Consider the following 19,486-nt stretch of genomic DNA (forward strand, 5'->3'; position numbering starts at 1 on the left):
AGCACAACAAATTGCGACAAAAGTAGAAAGCAATTGTTTCCCTGTATAACCTTGCCGTTGCTACTCTTGCCTCTGTTCAGTGTCCAATCCCTTGGCCTCCACAAGCCACTGACCAGCACAGGCAGGTATGGAATACATGCAGCATTTCCCACTGTACGAGCTAACTTCAGTAAGGAAGAAGCCAGAGAAAGCTCAAATAATCTCAGGCTTGTCTGCTTAGAAACATTTTGGAAATGAAGGCAAAACAACCAACAGTGTTAAGCAAGGGAGCATGGTGCTCAGAAGTCAGCAAACCATCTTTTTCCTTCCCCTCATACGAGAGCACAGCTCACACAGTTGAGATGCTATAGCTGTCATCTTAAATGCACCTCAGACCCCTTCTACCCAAGTCATCTGGGTTACCTTGAATTACAGTAATTACAGGGGGCTATCCTCCAGCAACAATTCAAGCTGACTTGGCCAATTTTGCAGTAAAGTGAAGTTAGAGCCCTGAGAGGCAGTTACAGACTCAGCTGTACCTCCGGTGTCATTTGGCGTAGGGACAGTAATGAAGAGCTGTGGGTGGTAACGCATCACTCCAGCTAGATTTGCAGAAAGCTCTCTGCAGTTCACCTATCTAAGGGAAATTTAGTTCTCTTGAGGACATCCTTACTTCACGAGGGAAGTGGCCTTGATTCTCAGTAGGACTCCCCTCCTCTTATGTCTCTTTCAGTTAATTCACTAAACCTTTCAGGGTATTGCCTCCTATCCTTGGCAACATCTTCAATAATTTCTGGTCTGTCACTCCATGCTGATTTAATTCTACTTACTAGGTAACAATTGCTTTGCTTCAATATATTCCTAAACAGCAATGCAAGACTATGACACTATATTCACATAAGGACATGTAAAATTATGTTTTTGTAGTATGTCTAGGTCCAGCTCTTCAAACAGTTATATACTGAAAATGCCTAGCAACTTGATGTCTCACCTACAAAAAAAAAAGCCAAAAAAAGGAAAAGAGGGAAAAGTCTCCTGTAACATAAAATACTATAAGCCTCTGGAAGTGATTTAGTGTGTGGGCTCATGCCAAAACACAGACAAGGAACACGTAATATTTCCTCACCTCAATTAATCGGTCTCCAGCTTTTAATCTCCCATCTTGAATAGCTGCACCTCTCGGAAGGATGTTTTTCACATAAATTGGAGCAGAGCCACCAATTGGGACATCTCTTGAAGTAATGCTAAATCCCAAGCCTTCTGTACCTGCATAAGGAATGTACATTGCTAGTTAAAATGCATATTTTATATTACATATTATTTTTACCAAGCAGAATGTATGTATACCTCACTGATACAATCCATGAAAATACATATAAGATGCAAGAATTACTTCACGACAAAAAAAGAAAACAAAAGATCTACAAGAAAGCTGTAGCTGAAGCACTGAGTCTGGGCACAGGTGGCTTAGCAGGCACTCCCTGCAACGTGCTGTTCTGATGACTTCCAAGTCATTGCCATATTTCTGACTTTCTATTTCAGATCAGCTGAGTGACAAGGAAATCAGAACAAAGCATATCTGATATCCTATCACTGTCTTCCCCCTTGTCAATCTGGATCTCATCAATGATCCTTTTTCCTTTGCAGCTCTTTCAACGGCAACAGTGAGCCGATGCTGCTGGGCATGAGGCTCTGTCAGCTCACTTGTGGACACTGGCAGGTGACAGTACTGGAGCTCAGTGGTCTCATTTCTCCTGTTCTGGGGCTTCAGGCTGTCTTCAGTCAACAGCTCCTCTGCCCCCAGGCTTCACCTCAGCTCTCACTGGGCTCCACCCCACTGTCTGTAGTGCAGGCAGGGAGCAAACCCAGGCTGCCACTTCTGAGGTCCTGCTGCACATCCAGGTGACTGACTACACTTGGCCAAGACAGACTGAAGCAAAACAGAGGCACTTAAAATGACCTGGAGAAATGCAGAGTGGGAGTCCAGTCAATACAGCAAATGAGACTTGTTTGTATGTCAGAGAAATTAGGTATACCATCAGTTCTGGGAATCACAAGCTGAGCACAAAAAGAAACCTTTCCCAGCACACAGAAAGCTCTTTTGTGATCCTCTTTTAGATACAATCTATCCAATGTTACCAAAAACCCCAGAAACTCTACAAAAACTTGCCACTTCCCCCTCAACAATACACACCAAGCCTATTCAGGACACTTAAAGCAGCGTGAAAATAGCTGGCCATCCAGTGGAGAGCATCCCAACACAGTGTCAGCACCCACAGCTTGCATTTGAAACTTCTCAGAGGCTGTCAAGCCACGTCCACAGTCCAAGTTGCCTTCCTAGGCACACACAGGCCCAACCTACATTTAAGCTGACCTACAATGGCAACCTGCAGTTAGGACTCAGCAATATCAGGTAGATCCCTAAAAGCTACAGAGCACACACCTTTGTAAAATCTCATGGGGACAGAAACAAAACTTTTCTGAAACAGTTGCCAGCTACGAACCCTGGGAAGCTTAACACACACTGTGTGAAAGACACACAACTACCGAACCATTTGAGGTGTTAATGTATTTAAGAAGGAAAAAAAACTAACTGTGCAATAGCAGCCGGAGAGGTGAGCGAGCAAGAGAGCTCTGCAGATCCCAAGGTCAATGCAGAAGAAAAGGAAAGAGGCGCTCCAGCTGCTGGAGCAGAGATTTCCCTGCAGCCCATAGAGAAGATGATGGAGAGGCAGCTGTCCCCCTGCAGTCCACGTAGGTCTGTGGTGGAGCAGCCTGTGGAGGACTCTACGCCAGAGCAGGGAGATGCCCAAAGGAGGCTGCTACCGATGGGGAGCCTGCACTGCAGAAGGCTCCTGGCAGGGAGCTGTGGCCCCATGGAGAGAAGCCCATGCTGGAGCAGGTCTGCTGGTGGGATCTGCGACCCTGTCGGGGACTGACCCCGGAGCAACCCATTCCTGAAGGACTGACCCCATGAAAGGGACCCACAGTGAAACAGTTCTTGGAGACCTGCAGCCTGTGGGTAAGATTCACCTTGGAAGGACTGTCTCCCATAGGAAGGACCCCACTCTGGAGCAACACAAGATTGTGAGGAGTCCTCCCTCTGAGGAGAAAGAAGTGGCAGAGACAACATGCAATGAGATGACTGCAGCTCCCATTCCCCCTCCCTGTGCACTGCTGGGAAGAGGAGGTAGAGAATTCATGAGTAAAGATGAGTCCAGGAGGAAGGGAGGGGTCGGGGGAACATGTTTTAAGATTTGGTTTTAATTCTCATTACCCTACTCTGATTTGATTGGCAATAAATTAAATTAATTTCCCCAAGTCAAGTTGGTTTCACCCATGACAGTAATTGGTGAGTGATCTCTCCCTGGTCTTATCTCAACACACAAGCTTTTTGCTGTGTTTCACTTCCCTTGTCCAGCTGAGGAGGGTGAGTGATAAGAGCTGCTTGGTGAGCACCTTGTGTCCACCCATGGTCAACTCACCACAGTGTTACTTAATTTCTGTAAATTAACTAATTTCTGTTGCTTATGTTTAATTGCTAAACCTACTTTGCTAGAGAGCAAATTAATAGTCACATGAAAAGAAAGCAGGAGTCAAATACAGTAACCAGTACTCAACATACAGACTTCTGAAATCTGCACAATTGCATTTGACTATAATTTAGTACAATATATTTCACTATCAAGACAGAAATCATGCTAAGAAATAAACTGACACAGGTAACACAACTGGGTGTGACACAAGCTTTTAAAATCTTCATCTTGAACATAACTAAGTCCTCCTGTATATACAGTAAGGACATGTAGATCTTATTGTTTAGGAAATATGGATCAGTTTCTCTAGCCTAATTATTTTGAGACAACTTCCCTTCCTTCTGTAGCATTCAAGACAGCTGACATTTTATTTGAAAGTCTTCATCCACTCTGAGGCAAAGATAAAATTTATCTGTGCTGTTACATAGAGATAAAAAAATACTAGATCTCATAACATCCATATTTTACTTAGGAGACCTCCCAATTTTAATGATGTTTCAAACATTCATAGAGCTCTTTAATTCCCTGCAATATGTGAAGATGATCTGAATAAGGTTTATTTAAGTCACATCTCAGCTTTTTATGGAATTTATCTTTTTCTTATTATAAGGATCAGTGTTGAATACTTCTCTTTGAGTACAGGTTTTGTCTGCTAAAATTTCTAAAGTAATATCAGAACACGAGTGCACTCCCAGGACAATATTTCATTATTAATAAGCTTAATCCCCATTGCCTGATTACAGCATCATTACAGATGTCTGGTTCACACACAGCACTTCAAACCCCCATGGAAAAAACAGAAGTTGAAATGTTCACATTACAAATGCACACAGGATATAAATTTGGACTGTGGCATTTTCTGCTGTCAAACTTCCAGAAAGTCTTTACCAAATCCTGCAGATTGTCACAAATCCACACTGAGCCCAGATATTAGCAGAAGAAAATTCTAATTACTTATTTCTGTAGAAAGAAGGGGCATCAACTGGGCTGTGTTTTACTGTGCTGCTCTGTGCAGCTTTGCATGAGGCAACTTCTGGGTGCAATTTTCCTTCTACCATTTCTCTGCTTCAGTTGGCCATTCACAGCCCATAGCTGCTCTTCCCAGGATGATACAGCTGCATAAACTACTATGCCTACTATATATAAATTAGATGTTCACAACACTGGGAAACAAATGGATACATCCAACCGAGGACAAAAATAAATATGACTTCTGTGACTGAACTGATTTTAATTTTTTTCTTTTTTATACACATAACTGATTTAGTTCTCTCCACTCCATTCATTTTGATTCTCCTGTTGATAGAAATACATATAAGATCTTAATATCTTCCTGCTGCTAAAATGTTTTCAGTTCTTAGGGTGAAAAACTGCATTATAATAATGAGTGCACTGTGCAAACGTATTGTAGGCTCCTCTGACTTATGCTAGCAATGCAGGAGAGACTGGACGCACATACAGGCAGAACCACGATGAATAGAAAACAAGACATTTCCATACTTTAGAAAACACAGGAGTCACCCTGCACAAAGCTAGGAGCTTTACTTTGCAATGCTCAGATTTTTTGAGCTATGTTCACCTTAATCTCTTCTAGATTTTAAAAAGGATAGATTTTTGAAAGGGTAGAAAACATTTTCTTCCTTCTATAGCTGTCATCTCTGACAATGATCAAATTACACCAAGTGATAATAACATTTAAAAATTACCCAATAATTTGTGTAATTCAAATTCTTAAACTTTTTTGATAAATCAGCAGCTCTTTCGACAAGTTAGAGTTCTCCTTTTTTCTTGAATGTGATGCTGAACACAACTTCTAAAGTCTCATTACCCTCAAGAGCTCAGCCAGCTCTGAGCTGAAGACAAAGTAGTTTTAAATTAATAAAAAGGACAGTTACAATGGTAAAAGATCTATTTTGTACAAACAGAAAAGTGACAGATTTGATATGTCAGTTGCTGTTTCGGAAGAAAAAATTTTGGTAGCTTTAAGGAAAGGGGGAGAGGAAATCCATTCCTATAATTTAATTAAACATATTTTCAAAATGAACATCATAATTTCATTTGGAAGCAGTCTGATCATAAACTGACAGAATGTTAAAAATTTTATTAAGTTTTACTACAGGTGACTAGACTCTTATCTCCCAGAGAAGTGTTTACTTTCTCACTAGTGCTGGGATTATCTTCTTGATTGTGGAAAGAATGTGTCTGGCATACCATTTCTGTCTTTCTAAGGCTATCCTTTACAAAAAGTTGTGGGCTCCTCCTTCAGCACCAACTACAGGTCTAAATTCTCTGCAGCAAAATGTGCTCCTGGATAGAAATACAGACAGGATACTACACAAAAAGCCAGAATCACCTCTGCAGTGTTTTCATCCTCTCAAAAGGACACTGGTTCAGAGACCAGTAAGAACAACTGAAGGACCTACACTGTCAACATCTTGTGATACTTCTCTTACAGCCGTCTTGCCTGTAAGCAGTGCCAAAAGTAAATCATGCTCTTCCTTCAAGTCTAATTTAAGAAAATGCATATGAGTTCTCAATGAGTTCAATACAGATCTTTCTAAATTAAAAAAAAACCTACAAACAAAACAACAACAACAAGAAACACTGAAAACTTCACTTCTAAAACAATAGAAAACATCTAAAAACTGACAATTGAGCACCACATTTTTTAGTAGTTATGCAAGAAAGGTAGAGAACATTTCTGAGCAACCTTAACAAAGACAATTCATGTGGGTGAACAGTCCTCAGATAGACTAAAGGACTGTTAGGGAAAGTGTAGGTTCTTCATGCAAGACAAAGAGCACACTCTCCCTTTTCTGAAACAATAAGCAATGTTGGTTGCAGATAGAAAAAGTGTGTGACACAAAATCACAAAAAAAATTCGAATTAAAGCATTGTCAGGTAATGAAAGTAGATTATACTGGGATGGAGAATAAGGAGAGAGTTAACATTATACTAAAATGAAGCAGAAGGGCCAAATATTCTCTAATAATATTCAGGGCAGACACTGCCCTTCCAAGCACTTCAACCCCCTTATTTTTTCACAGCAGAGTCTTTCTGAAGATCCAAATACAGATGGATGACTGCTGAACTAATTATCCTAGTGTTCCACATTGGAAAACAGGACTTGTTTAAGGACTGAACCTCATGTAAGATTGGAACAGCAAATATGTTCTTACTGTAAGGGGCATCACTAAACTGACCAAGATCATTTTACTGCTCCTAGTTTAATCCCCATATTTTCAGAATTTGTGCACATGTAGTCAGGCTCACTGTACATGCAAATGACTGCTTAGAAGGCTGACTGCTCAGCTGTCTACAAAATTTCTGCAGTCACATCCACAATCAAGACTAATTGCATGTTCATTTTTATGTAGTTGAATGATTTGGAACAAGTGAGATTTTTTTTCTCCAAGTAAAGCTCAGACCACTCAAGAAGATCTTTGATCAACCTAATAGAAACATTCTTTTCCCCTTATGCTCCAGCCTGCTAATGGTGATCAGAAGTGGTTTTAAAAAATGGAAAGATGAAAATGATGCAGTTTATGCTTCTTCAGTGACTAATAATGTTCAAAATTATTTGCTTCACTTTTGAATCTCATTTCTCAAGGTCACTGAAGTAATTTAGGTATCTACACGCTTCATTTCAAAAGTGACAAACACTCTGCATCTGAACAGGAGTTTCAAGAGAACACATCACTTCAAAAGAAATTTTAAACAAAAATTTAAAATGTCAGTTCAAAGTCTGGCTTAAGAATCTGTGTGGGGAAAACAGGAGAGTATAATGAAAAATGCATATAAATCTGTACACTTCAGATCCATGATGCAGGATATCTTACAGACAAGTTCAGTCCTGTCTTGAACACTCCTGTATGAACCCAAGCAAAGCAAGTAATTGTCCATAGATGTGCTCCACTCCAGAGCAAATACAATGCCATTTCAAATTAGCACACTCCCAAACCATCTACGCCAACTTAGCTGCATCTCTAACGACTTCTTGCAGAAAAGAACTTGGGTGCAGCAAGGCTGAGTCTCACTGTGCCATGGCACTGAATGCCCAGTCCCCTGGTGGGACTTGCCGAGTTTCAGATCAGCTCTGTACGCACGATGTAGCATTATTAACCTCAGCGAGGCCAGCAAGCCAAACAGGAACATAAGGAACTCTGAAGAGCAAAGTCTCATAATCCTGCTCACATCTACAGTTTAACCATTCTTCTCTCCTGCACTGTGCAGAGGTGCCTCCTTTGTTTCAGGACTCATCTTCTAGAACAGAGCTGCTGTGTCCTGTTTGTGATGGACATGGTAACTGCTACAGCTTTCCTGACAGTTCTGTCACTCATTTCTTCCCCTTTCTTTTTCGTATTTTGCAAGAAAGAGGCCAAAAAGGAGGAGACAATCACAACTCTCTTGGTCAGTGGCTAAGTCACCCTCTGGAAGTGGGGAAATGTGGACTAAAGTCCTGATGTACTGAATACTTCAGACAAAAAAAATTAGCAAAATATTTCGTGGAACTAAGACCAACTTAAGTGCTTGAGCTCAGTGATGACATTTTACTTCCAGAATTTTATATTTAATTTAGCTATACAAACACGTAGTTATAGATAGAAATCGTATGATGCAATGAGCATTATACTGAAGGGCAAACGAATAAGATTAAGCTAATTTCCAGACTGAGTACTTCAGCCTTGTCTTAGTACAGCAGTATCAAAAGCAGCAGATATGAAATCAGAGTAGCACAATGTCCAATGGAAAAGCAGTGTTTTGAATACTTAAGTGAATATCAGGCTAAATGCTGTGAGTTACTAAGTGCTCAAAGACTGAGCCTTAGAGCCATTTGCTATATAATTGGTTATTTATTATTTACAAGTGTTGGACTAAATTCCTCTCAGTTGCATTGGCTCAAACACTTGCAGCCAAAGAAGGAACACTCTGGAAGTGTCCTGGTGCATATGCAGATAGTCCGGGTGTTGTATCAGTGGTCTTATTTTCTTTATTCATTAGCTGCAAAGAACAATTTTTATTTATTTATACTTACTGTGTATCAGTTTACATCAAAATGTATATAAACATAGGCTCACTGTCATGTCTTGCATTATCTTAATTTGTGTAAGCTATTAAGCTACACTGCTATACAGCCTTAATGGCGTTAGAATATCAGCAATAACCCCTACATCTATATGCTAAAAGTTCAGGCCTTGACCTTTAAGGCAAGATAAACAGATATCCATTTTCATTTAGAAAAGCCAACAAATATTCCACATTGACTGAAACATATGACTGACCTTCTCTTCTGACTTTATTAAACAGCTAAATCCTATGAAAGTTCAGGTTATTTTAAAATGCCAAATCAGCAATAAATATTAAGAAATCATAATTACAGAAGCACATATTGCAGGATTTTTCTATGATTGTCACCCTATATCATAAAGCTTATGCAATATATAAAAATACAGCTGCAATAAAGAAGGTCTGTCTGTGTTGAAAAAGAGTCAATTCTCATATACTATATCCATTATCAGTATGTACAGGTTAAATGAAAACTGAATTTTTAAGACTACATTTTGCATGCCTTAATGCACCCCACAATGAGTTTTTAAAGTAATGATGCTAACTGGGGAAAAAACTGCTGCCTGTCAGCAGTTGTTAAATTTGTTCAATAACTATAAAGGCTGTATTACTACAGCATCCTTCCTTAGAAATAATCATCAAAACCGATCAACATCCCTACTGAACTCATATTTACAATGAAATACTTGGGGCAACCTTAAGCATATTGCTGCATTCGTTGCTCCATATGTGTGTTCTCAGAGTGATCAAGTATAAGTCAATATGGGAGGGCATGCTTCTTTCCACAGTGGGTATTAACAAATGAAAGACAGCAATGATAAAAAGGCATCTTTCCTTATGGACTTTTTTTTTTATTTTCACCATGCATAAAAGACAGCTTCTACCTTTATCTATAGCCTGAGCTAGATGCCATTCCACCATAAGTAGTATTCTCAAATAAGCCAACTGTTAGAAACCAATATCCCCTTTAAACTTCTGAAACATATTCTAAATATATTTCAAAGTTTTTACTACTGTAAGAACCTTCAAACTCCTCTGGTATTAACTAGATGCTAAAGTATCTTAGAGATCACCTTTTATCAACAGGTAGCATGCATCTTCTTTACTCCAAACCCACCTAAGATATTAGTGCCAGCAAGATAAATTACATTATAGCCTTGGGGGGAGCATTTCTGGAACAGTATCCAGTGCACGATGACCAAACAGAACATCATATCACAGTCAAAAATCCATAATACACCAAAATTATATTCTTGCATCTTAAGAGGAGTTGTAACACCATATTTGTTCCATGCAAAAATATTGTGGTCCCAAATTATATATTTATTTGTTAGTGCTTTTGAAATTATATGAAATGCTTATTTCCATGGCTTGCTGAGAATTCTTTGAAGTACTGTCCAAGTAATACTTCTAAAGACTTCCACAGACACGAAAAACCCAGGTAAAAAAATCACTGTAGTGACTGAGAGCATATTTATAAGCACACTGATTCCTTACTCAACCAATAACAGCAAGTTTTTCCAAGTAGGCTTATCTGAGCTGATGGCCTAGAGAAATTCTTGAAGGAGCATCAACAACAGAAGCAAACTGTCAACTCAACCTTATGTCATCCAAGTTTGTAGAGCTTAAAATTCAGCAACCAGAAAGAAGCAATCTGGTGGTTCATGCGAAGTTCATAGAAAGGAAAGCATAATGATAATGTGACAAGTAGCCTGGTACCTGTGAAACTGTAAAATCTCTACCATTCATTGCATTGTCTTTAATGTCTTTCAACAAAAAGATTAATTAATATATATTATTATCATTAAGCACATAGAGTATCTTAAGGGGAATGTACCCCAAATTCATGGAGAATACTGTCATATGAGTAAACTTTCTGCTGTGTAATGTAAATACTGTTCTTGTTGCTAGAGATCAAATTATAGTTAATCTTAAACATGCTCATTTGAATACCATAAAGCTTACAGCATGTATAATTATTTTAAAAAAATCATTTCCCAAGAGCTAAGAATACTGGCATCTAAATGTCATTTTATTATACTTCCAACTATCTTAAAACCATCTACACATTAACTACAAAAAAATACCAAATTTTCTCACATCATAAAACTTTCATGGGTGTACCAATGCATCTACATGGCACATATAACACAGATGTTGAGATAAGCACACACTGCTTTAAATAGTGTCTCTCACCCCCATTCAAATTATATTAGCATAAGGGCCAAGACAGGAAATATCACATTACATCTCAACCAAAGGTTTTAACATCTCAGTGGAAAAAAATGATACATCTCAACCAAAGGTTTTAACATCTCAGTGGAAAAAAATGAAAGCTTTAGCTGGAAATTATAATGTCCAATTTACCAACTGGATTCAAAACACTCTTAAAATCTAAAGGCAAAACTCAATTTGAAAAGTCTTAACTGCTAAGTACTGAACATGGGCCATTTTTACTTAGTTGTTTACATTAAATAGTTCACCACTCCCTGGCTCTTGGCTAACAGAATTTGAGGCATTTACTGCACTACCTTATTAGCTGAGAAACAGAAAAAAAATGTTAAAGCACTCCTTAAAATGGCCTTTTGCAAGCATGCTGCACATGCTGAAGGCAGGGTGGGTCTCCTGGGCCTGCTCTCAGGGACAGCTCAGTGCCTTGGCTGCAAAAATGAACTCACTGCAGCGGCACTGGGCACACACACGTGCCCTACACGCACTCTCCTACTGCACGAGGAGCACACTGGTGCCTTACCTTTCCTTAGCTGAATACTGAGCCTCTTCCCTATCTTTTTGGTGTTATAGCCACTGTTGGCAGTGGAGGTGAGAACTTTCTGAGGTGATGGTACCAGGCCAGAGGGTGGTTTCCCTGATGAGTTCACACTATGAGGTAGCTGTGAGTAGGAGTCTGTCTGGTCGGAGTGGTTACCCGCTCGAGACATTCTCTGTAACGTGTGGAGTCCAGCATTGTTCATGCTTTTCCCATCGGCATACTGGGAATCGGGGCTGAAGCGGCTGGAGTAGAACATGCTCTCGCTCTGGGACAACTGCTCGTACTGCTCCTTATTCGCCGCAGGGACCACGTGGAACCAAATGAACGGCGTACGCATGGCTTGGCGAAACATATGCTGTGCTCTAGGTTTTAAAGTGAACAGAAAATTAGCAAATTAGGACTGGCAGACTACGAGACATTATAAGCATAATTACTGATGTTAATTAAGCAACATGAGCTGACAGACACATTGCACTCAAGCATAAACCATAAAACTTGAATCTGTTCACTCGCCTATTTGATCTGCTTTTCGCTAAGGTTTACTGCTTTAGGGCAACACTATGGTTAAATATGCTTAACGACTAATGTAGCAAATACTGGATGCAGAAAAGCAAAAATTTTAACCACAGTCATGAAATGCAGACAGTTCTATAGCAGGACTGCAGTGTCCTTTTGTTTTGAACCTTGATAATTGTAATAATTGCGATAACTGTTACCACAGTGACAACAGAATTATTAAAATGAAAATGACTAATTATAAAAAACTATATATTCCACAATTTTCTGATTATATGGAGTCTTGCAACCAGCCTGGCTTACAATTCAATTTTTTTCAGCTGGTAGTGTATCAGAATACAACATGAAAAAATAGGAAAAGAATGCTCAATCTTGTACAGACAGACACTGGGCTTCAAGGTCACACCCAAAGTATACAAAGACAACAAGGTCTCTTCACAGACTTTACAAACTGTGACTCAGAACCTTAGAACAAGCAGAGACAAGCTGCTTTCAACCATATGGTACAGGGTGATGTTTCAATTCAGGTTAGAGTCAATAAAATTAAAACCACATTTCAAATATATATTAAGTATAAGATGATCAGAACAAATGATATTTGGCCCTCAGTGTGTTACGGATTTCAGAACAGTATTATCATCCATGAAATCACTCATTACCTGCATACCTCTGTTTTATTTTTCTCTTTCTCTTACCTGAGTGTGAACTACAATCCCCTCTTAAAAGTCTTTCTGATTAATTTCGAGATTCTACCAAGTCCAGACAACCACTAAGCAAATATTTGTCTCTCAAACTTCTCTAGGAAGTTTCTTTTCGCTTAGGTTACAGCACCTTTAGTTCTCACACAATCAAGAAACTACATATTTTTTAAATGTTTTAAAAAAAGTCCTCATGTTGTCCATTTATATTGAACATGGTGCATTGCAAATATAAGAGCAAAAGTCATATGGGAATTTCAAGAAAAACAGATTACTAATATAAGAAGAAAAAAATCTATCATGTATAAAAACAATCAAATGAGAATTGCATATACTCTGACAACAATAATTACCCTGTTTTTTTTTTTAGTCTAGCTATATAAAAAACACTAATTTCCCTAAGTGTATCTTTTCTTTATTAGAAAGGCAAGCTTAGAGGTTTTTTTTCTTACCTTCCTGAAATTATTCCAAGGTGCTAAAGATCAAATAATGCAATGTAACGTGTGGTAAGGACACTTACTGTTCAAATCTCCTGTTCCGCAGGTCTCCGTCATTAATCCTGACAATACAATCGTTCTCACGGAAAAGGTTTTCTTGTTCAGCTTTTCCACCCTTCTCCAATCGCTTCACCAGCAGCCCCAGGGTTCTGGAACATTAAGATTACAAATTATTACTGTCTGAATAATTTGCAACATAGAAAATCCTATTGATTTAATGTTTTATCATGATCACTACAGAAACTATATTTTAAACCATCTTTACCTTGAAGTAGGATAGCACCATTTCAAATAACTTTAAGAACTACCTGATTTATTATCCCTTTTCCATAAAACAAAAGGCCTACGTGTATCAAACATGTCAAAAGTAAGAATGAACAGGCTTTGGGAAGACAGCACATCCATTCTTGAAAAAGGCCAAGATTTCTCTGTAGTAAAAACTCCAAGAACCCCAACACATCTGAGAAAAAATATCTTTTCTGCTAGTTAACTGAAGCTGAATAGGTTTAACTTAAAATTTTAATTTCTGAATTAGAAGAGAATGCCACAGCCTTCACCACTCCTTGTGTGCAAGTGAAATGTGGTGTCATCTCATGTAATAAGCAGCCTGTAATGAGGGGATGGATAGAGAATTCAATAATTTCATGTGGACTAAATGCTTTTATTTCTACGTCTTGACATTTTTAAATAAATCAAAAAAAGATAAAATAAAAAATTTAAATGCTCTTTCTAAATTCAGAATCTTATCTTAAGTTAATTGACTGAAGACAATTTTCATTTGATAGCCTCTGTCCACTGAGTTAGTCCCCTCTGTTTTGTGCTTACCCACAGTATCATCTTAAGGACATATTTAAAGAGACAAGTATTCAACCTGAAATTATGTAAAAAGATCCTGAAGAAAGGACTTCTGAGGTACTTTGCTATGTTTCTATACCTGAACTCTCTCCTCGAAGGAGAACTCAATCTTCAGGATTATTCTTGCATCGACACTACACTTGATTTCTTTTTTAAAAGACGATCAGCTTCACAGTGAAGTCCCACAGGATTTATCAGTGGGTCAAACTCACACCAGCCAAGTCGACAGCATTACTTTTTTCAGCATTCATTTCAAGGCATGGCATGAAAAATACCTGGTCCAAATCAGCAGGAATTGGAAGACCACACATGTCTTTTAAGCAAAAACCTTTCAGTGATCACAGCACTTCCTTTCACACATAATACCTCAAAGTAAATGAGCAGTCAATGGTGCTTAAAAGGACTCCTCATGGGCTCAGAAGTTACATATGCACTTAAGCACTTCATCAGACAGGTCAAAAAAGCAAAATTAATTTATTTCTTCCACTTTCAATTCTTCATTTACCAATTTATCGCCAGCATAAGCAAATAACACTTTTTTTTACAGAACAGTCATCCATTTTATCCTACAAGGTAGATGAAGGAGTAGGAGAAATGATCCTAGCAGTATTTCCATTTTGGAACCACCTAGAGACATTAAGATACGATGTTGAAAGGGTCCATACATGTAAACAGACCATGAGGAGAAAAACAACATAAATTCTGACAACACGAATCATCAAATGAAACTTGAGTCAGACATTTGCATGACAAAAAACTCTACAAGTCCACAACAGTACTAAGGCTCACTAACCTAATGACCATGTTGACCATGTTGCACTACAATTTTCTGATCATTATTAGGTTATGTAGTCGCAGAAAGGAAAACAAAACAAAATTTAAAATATTCATTTAATCTCTTCTTTCCTTCTGATCACCAAAAATTGTATTGAAAGCAGTCTCAGATTTTTAAAACTGATAAATAATTATAAAGAAATTATGGATAGTTTGATAGGTCCATGAAGAACCAAACAGTGATATTAATAGTAAAAAGGAAAAATACTTGTATGGCTTCACTACATTATTTTTATCAATTATAATTTTGACAGATAGAAAACTGATATGTTAGAAAACAAGTTTGTGACTTCAGTTGTGAAGAGAGAGAGATTGGAGAGATTGTCTTTGAGCCACAAAGTGAAGCTACTGAAAAGTATAACTCTAAATGAGGAAGAGATAGGCAAAGTATATTATAAAAGAGGGAATGCTACATTTAAGAGAAAACCAACAAAATACTTGAGGAGGAAAGAAAGAAGTTATGTCTACTCTTCTTTTTCTTTCACTTGATGCCCACCAGCTCTTTGATGCAGGTGTGCTCCTCTGCAACGCCCAAAGACAATTCAGAATTTGGATGTGCATGCAATGCTTGCACAAGAGCATACACAGAAACAGCAACAGGTGTTTGGTTTATATGGTTAACTATAAAAAAATACCAAAATATCAAATATCAAAACATTATCTACACAAAGTACAACAATCTAAGGTAATACAATGACAATACATGATACAAAATAATGTGGTTATTTCATACCAGTGTCTCCATGTACTTGTGATTACAAAATAATTGCTCTATCAATAGTTTTGACATAGCATTTTGCTTGAAATGTTGCTTTCTACTGTCCCACATTCTGAATTTATATCAAATTATTAATGCAAGATGCATCTTTATGCATGGTTTGACAATTCCTTAATTTATTCCACTTAGGCTTTCAAATCTGTAAAAATATTACTAATCCTAACCAATACTAGAATAATGTAACAGATAAATAAACTACCAGTCAAAATTGTAAATAATCTCATTAAACAAAGGCAATAAGTTCTGCTAATGAAAGACTGCTCATCTCTAACATGGCATATGGTGCTCGTGAGGATTTTGCTTTTTAACAAATGTTAGATCTAGGTTAACCAAGGCATATAAAGCTAAAGTCACTGAGAGCAAATGCAAGGCTGGATGAACAGACTGAGTCAAACCTGAAACCAGGCTTCTCACAGTACTTTTAATTTATTTATTTTTTATATAAACACATGGCATAAAAGATCCCTTTAGACACAATTTCAGAAACAATTTCCCAAATGAGGGTTTCCATAGCAGAGAAAACCAGAACTATGGAAAATGCATGTTCTTCAAAAATTAACAAAAGCCTACCAATTTCCTACAGCATTTCTTCAGCATGTTATGGTTAAATGTAAGAATGTGACTCTGAAAAAGACTTTCTGGGAATTCATGTTTGTTGTTGCAGCAACAGGAGATAAACAGAGTGGACCTGATATTGCAAATCTGCAGTAACCTAAAAACAAATTGAATTTTTTTTCCCTGCCATATGCCACCATCATTAATCCTGCGAAGTGGAGTTATACTACAGCTTCAATATTATGTTTTCTACATTAGGAAGACATAAATTTTGAAAGCATCTAAACTCATCTGGTATGAAGTACCAAAGTCAGTATACACTTTTTTTTAAACACAACCATGTAGCATATAAATGTATGGGTATATTTGACTTTGCTTAATTTTGTCCAGTTAAAGTAAGTCAACACTGTTTCTAATATAAATTCTTCCATTACAAAACTTTTAAATTCCAAAATTTTCAAGAATAAGATCAAATCACGCGAACCTTCCTGAAACACTCTGCAAGTCTACAATCCTGTTGAAACAATACTTATAAATAAAAATTTGGTACCTGTGATGTTTTAGACTAACATTAGCTGACACAAAAACAGAAGGGAAACTGCCAAAGCACAGAGCTCAATCTTTGTATTTGTTTTAAATACCTAATTGGGAATGTAAGCAGCTGAGATTTTATTAGCATTTGCACCACTGTATTTCCACAAGGTTCATTACTCTAATTATACTATTAAAATAAACTCAGCTACATGTGTTAACGTTTCAGTTCTCAGTATAAATTACAACCAATGATAAAACTAGAAATAAGCAGCGATTTTTTTATTGACATCTAAATTGCCTGACTTAGTTGGGGTAGTTTGTGAAATGTGAACTCTCCACATGCCATCCAGATGTATGAAAGTGATGATAATTTATCTTAATAAGAACTGACAGTGTAAGTAAAAATAAAAACTGACACTGAGCATGTAGAATATGATTCGCCCATCACGATCCATCGTATGTACACATTGAAGTTATTTATCTATTTACCTGCAAGCTAACTGTAGTGTAATCAAATCAGACAGAACAGAAAATAGCCAATTTAAATGTTTACATAAAGTCACTAACATGAAAAGGCAAAAACTAGATTAAGGTACAAAAATAAGGATTGATTGAAAAGCTGATGTGCAGTGGTTTCATGCTTAGAAAGATCTCTGAAAAGTTCTACAAGACCATAAACAGAGTAAAAAATTCCTAGATTCAGAGGTCAGAGTAGGCAAATTGGCTTGTTTGTTCAAGCTAAATTATTGTGGCTACTCAATGTTAAATTGCACATAAACTCCTTTAGCCAATATTGACATCACAGCACTGCTGTGGAGGCAGTTAAATTTCATGCCTGAAGTCCAGAACCAATTCCCAATCTTTAGTAACCACTCCTCAGCTTTTTAGCTTGACTAATACTTCAAATTCTGCTTATAAAACTCCTTAAAAGCTGAGATCACACAGTTTGAATTCAGATTTGTATCCGAGGGATACAAATCCCTCGGATACAAATGTGGGGGAATGGTACATTAACTCCACAGAGAGTTTTTTCCCATACATATGTTTTTGAAAGCCATGGCTACCTTTAAGACCTAAAAGGCTGGAAATGCAGGAGAAGAATAAATGGAGAGGCAGACAACATGGACCTCCTGCTTGATCAAAGAGAATATGATCATTAGAGAGGCACCTTGAAGGCAATATTATGGACTCTCACTACAGACAATGGCCATTACATATTACTTTAGTTTTCTTTGTACCTTGAGTACAAGACTAAAATTTTTTACAGTGACACATGAGATGAATTTATAAACTGTAGAAAATGAAGGATATTTCCAATTAAAATAAAACCAGAAAGAGTATAAAAAAAATCAAATTTCTAGATTTCTAGTAAGGGTAGTTAGGGTTTGTTATGTTTAAACGCTCACCTCCATTTGAGGTTTTTCTTTCTTTTTAATAAAACCTGCTAAATTTGTCATTTAAACTGACAAAAATTCTCTTCTTTTCCTTTCTTTTGAGACTTCCTAATATTGTAAGACCTTTAGGATATATAACAAAAAACATTTTTAGCTGTAGGTTTTAGATGGACAGTTAATCGTGGATTTTGTGGCATACTTCAACAGAAGAAAAGCTGGCAGAGCCGTGCATACCTGTCTGTATCAAACATGTCTGATACTTATTAGTGGATGTTCATTGTGGGGTTTTCAGATGAATATCCAAATCCTTTTCAGTTCTGCTTTACTAAGTAGACTTCAGAGTAGTCTTGGGACTATGGGACTCTGATTTCCATATCATTATTCACAGAGATTTCTGATGTTCTCTCATATATTCCTTGTGCCAATTGAATCTCTTTCCAAAGACAGACATAGCAGGATTTCAGAAGAGCAGCTAGGGTATAGAGCTTGAGAAGATTTCAAAAGCAGAAGAGGCCAGATAATGGTAAATTATGCTATAATTACTGTTGAGCTGTCAGAGAACTTGGTGCATCTTCACTTAAACATCAACAGAACATCCCACATCATCCAGGCTGCTCAAATGAGATTCTTAAAGGACTGTTTGGCCCTGTCTCTGAGCACCTAATAAGAAGGATTGGTAGTATGGCAATTTTGCACAGAGTTATCATTTTCTTTCCTTTCAAATTTTTCTCTCATTCATTTCCTTTTTTTTTCTACTCTTATCTGAATGCTTTGGTACTTGCCTTCTCTTCTTCCTTCATCCTACTTTCATTTTCATGCCTCCTTTTCTGCTCAATGCTGCATCTATGCCATTGCAAAAATGTGCCAGCAGGTTTGCAAACAAAACTTAAAACCTTAAAAAATGCACAACCATAAGGTGATGAATATGTATACCCTCCTCCCTTTTGATAAGGTGAACAAAATCTGCTAACAAAATCATATGATCAAATAGGCCAATAAAGACAGATACATTTCTAGAGGCAAAACCAGAAAGATAACAAGGAAACATATACATTAAAGTATCATCATGTCTTTACAAATCAGTAATAGTTTTCCCAGAGAAATACAGTTTTTTTTTATTTTAAAAGTCTCAGTTTTACTAGGAACAGAAATAATTCATAGCATCTATACAGATGAGGCAGAGACCTTTACAGATTTTGTTCAAGATCAAAAGCCAGTACTCAAAAGATTCTTATTCCAAACCCTTCAAAGACCACGAAAAAGTCAAATATTTTCTCAATAGAAGTAAAGACCAGAGTTATGGTACATAATTTTTATAGTTTTGGAGTGTTTCCTTTGAGAGGGATTTTCTGGTGTGAGAAGACTCCTGCTTATTGCAGGAAAAAGGTGAACTGCATAGTATTTTTTTACACCTTTTCAAGCTATTGATTTAATAACCATTGACTATTGAGTAACATTTTCAAAAGCAAGAGA

The 19,486-nt window shown here is 37.4% G+C and overlaps 1 protein-coding gene across 17 annotated transcripts in view; it reads right to left on the minus strand.

Moving 5' to 3' along the window:
• Positions 1 to 19,486, minus strand: part of PARD3 (par-3 family cell polarity regulator) — a 445,891-nt gene that overhangs the window by 192,609 nt on the left and 233,796 nt on the right. For all 17 annotated transcript variants that reach the window (XM_068173465.1, XM_068173476.1, XM_068173422.1 and 14 more), the window contains 3 exons: positions 13,087 to 13,212; positions 11,335 to 11,714; positions 1,106 to 1,245 (listed from right to left, as the gene is read on the minus strand). In XM_068173465.1, the coding sequence (XP_068029566.1) occupies positions 1,106 to 1,245; positions 11,335 to 11,714; positions 13,087 to 13,212 (646 nt within the window). The remainder of the gene's footprint in view (positions 1 to 1,105; positions 1,246 to 11,334; positions 11,715 to 13,086; positions 13,213 to 19,486) is intronic.

Source organism: Anomalospiza imberbis, chromosome 1, assembly GCF_031753505.1.
Source record: "Anomalospiza imberbis isolate Cuckoo-Finch-1a 21T00152 chromosome 1, ASM3175350v1, whole genome shotgun sequence".
In the NCBI taxonomy this organism is placed as follows: Eukaryota; Metazoa; Chordata; class Aves; order Passeriformes; family Viduidae; genus Anomalospiza; species Anomalospiza imberbis.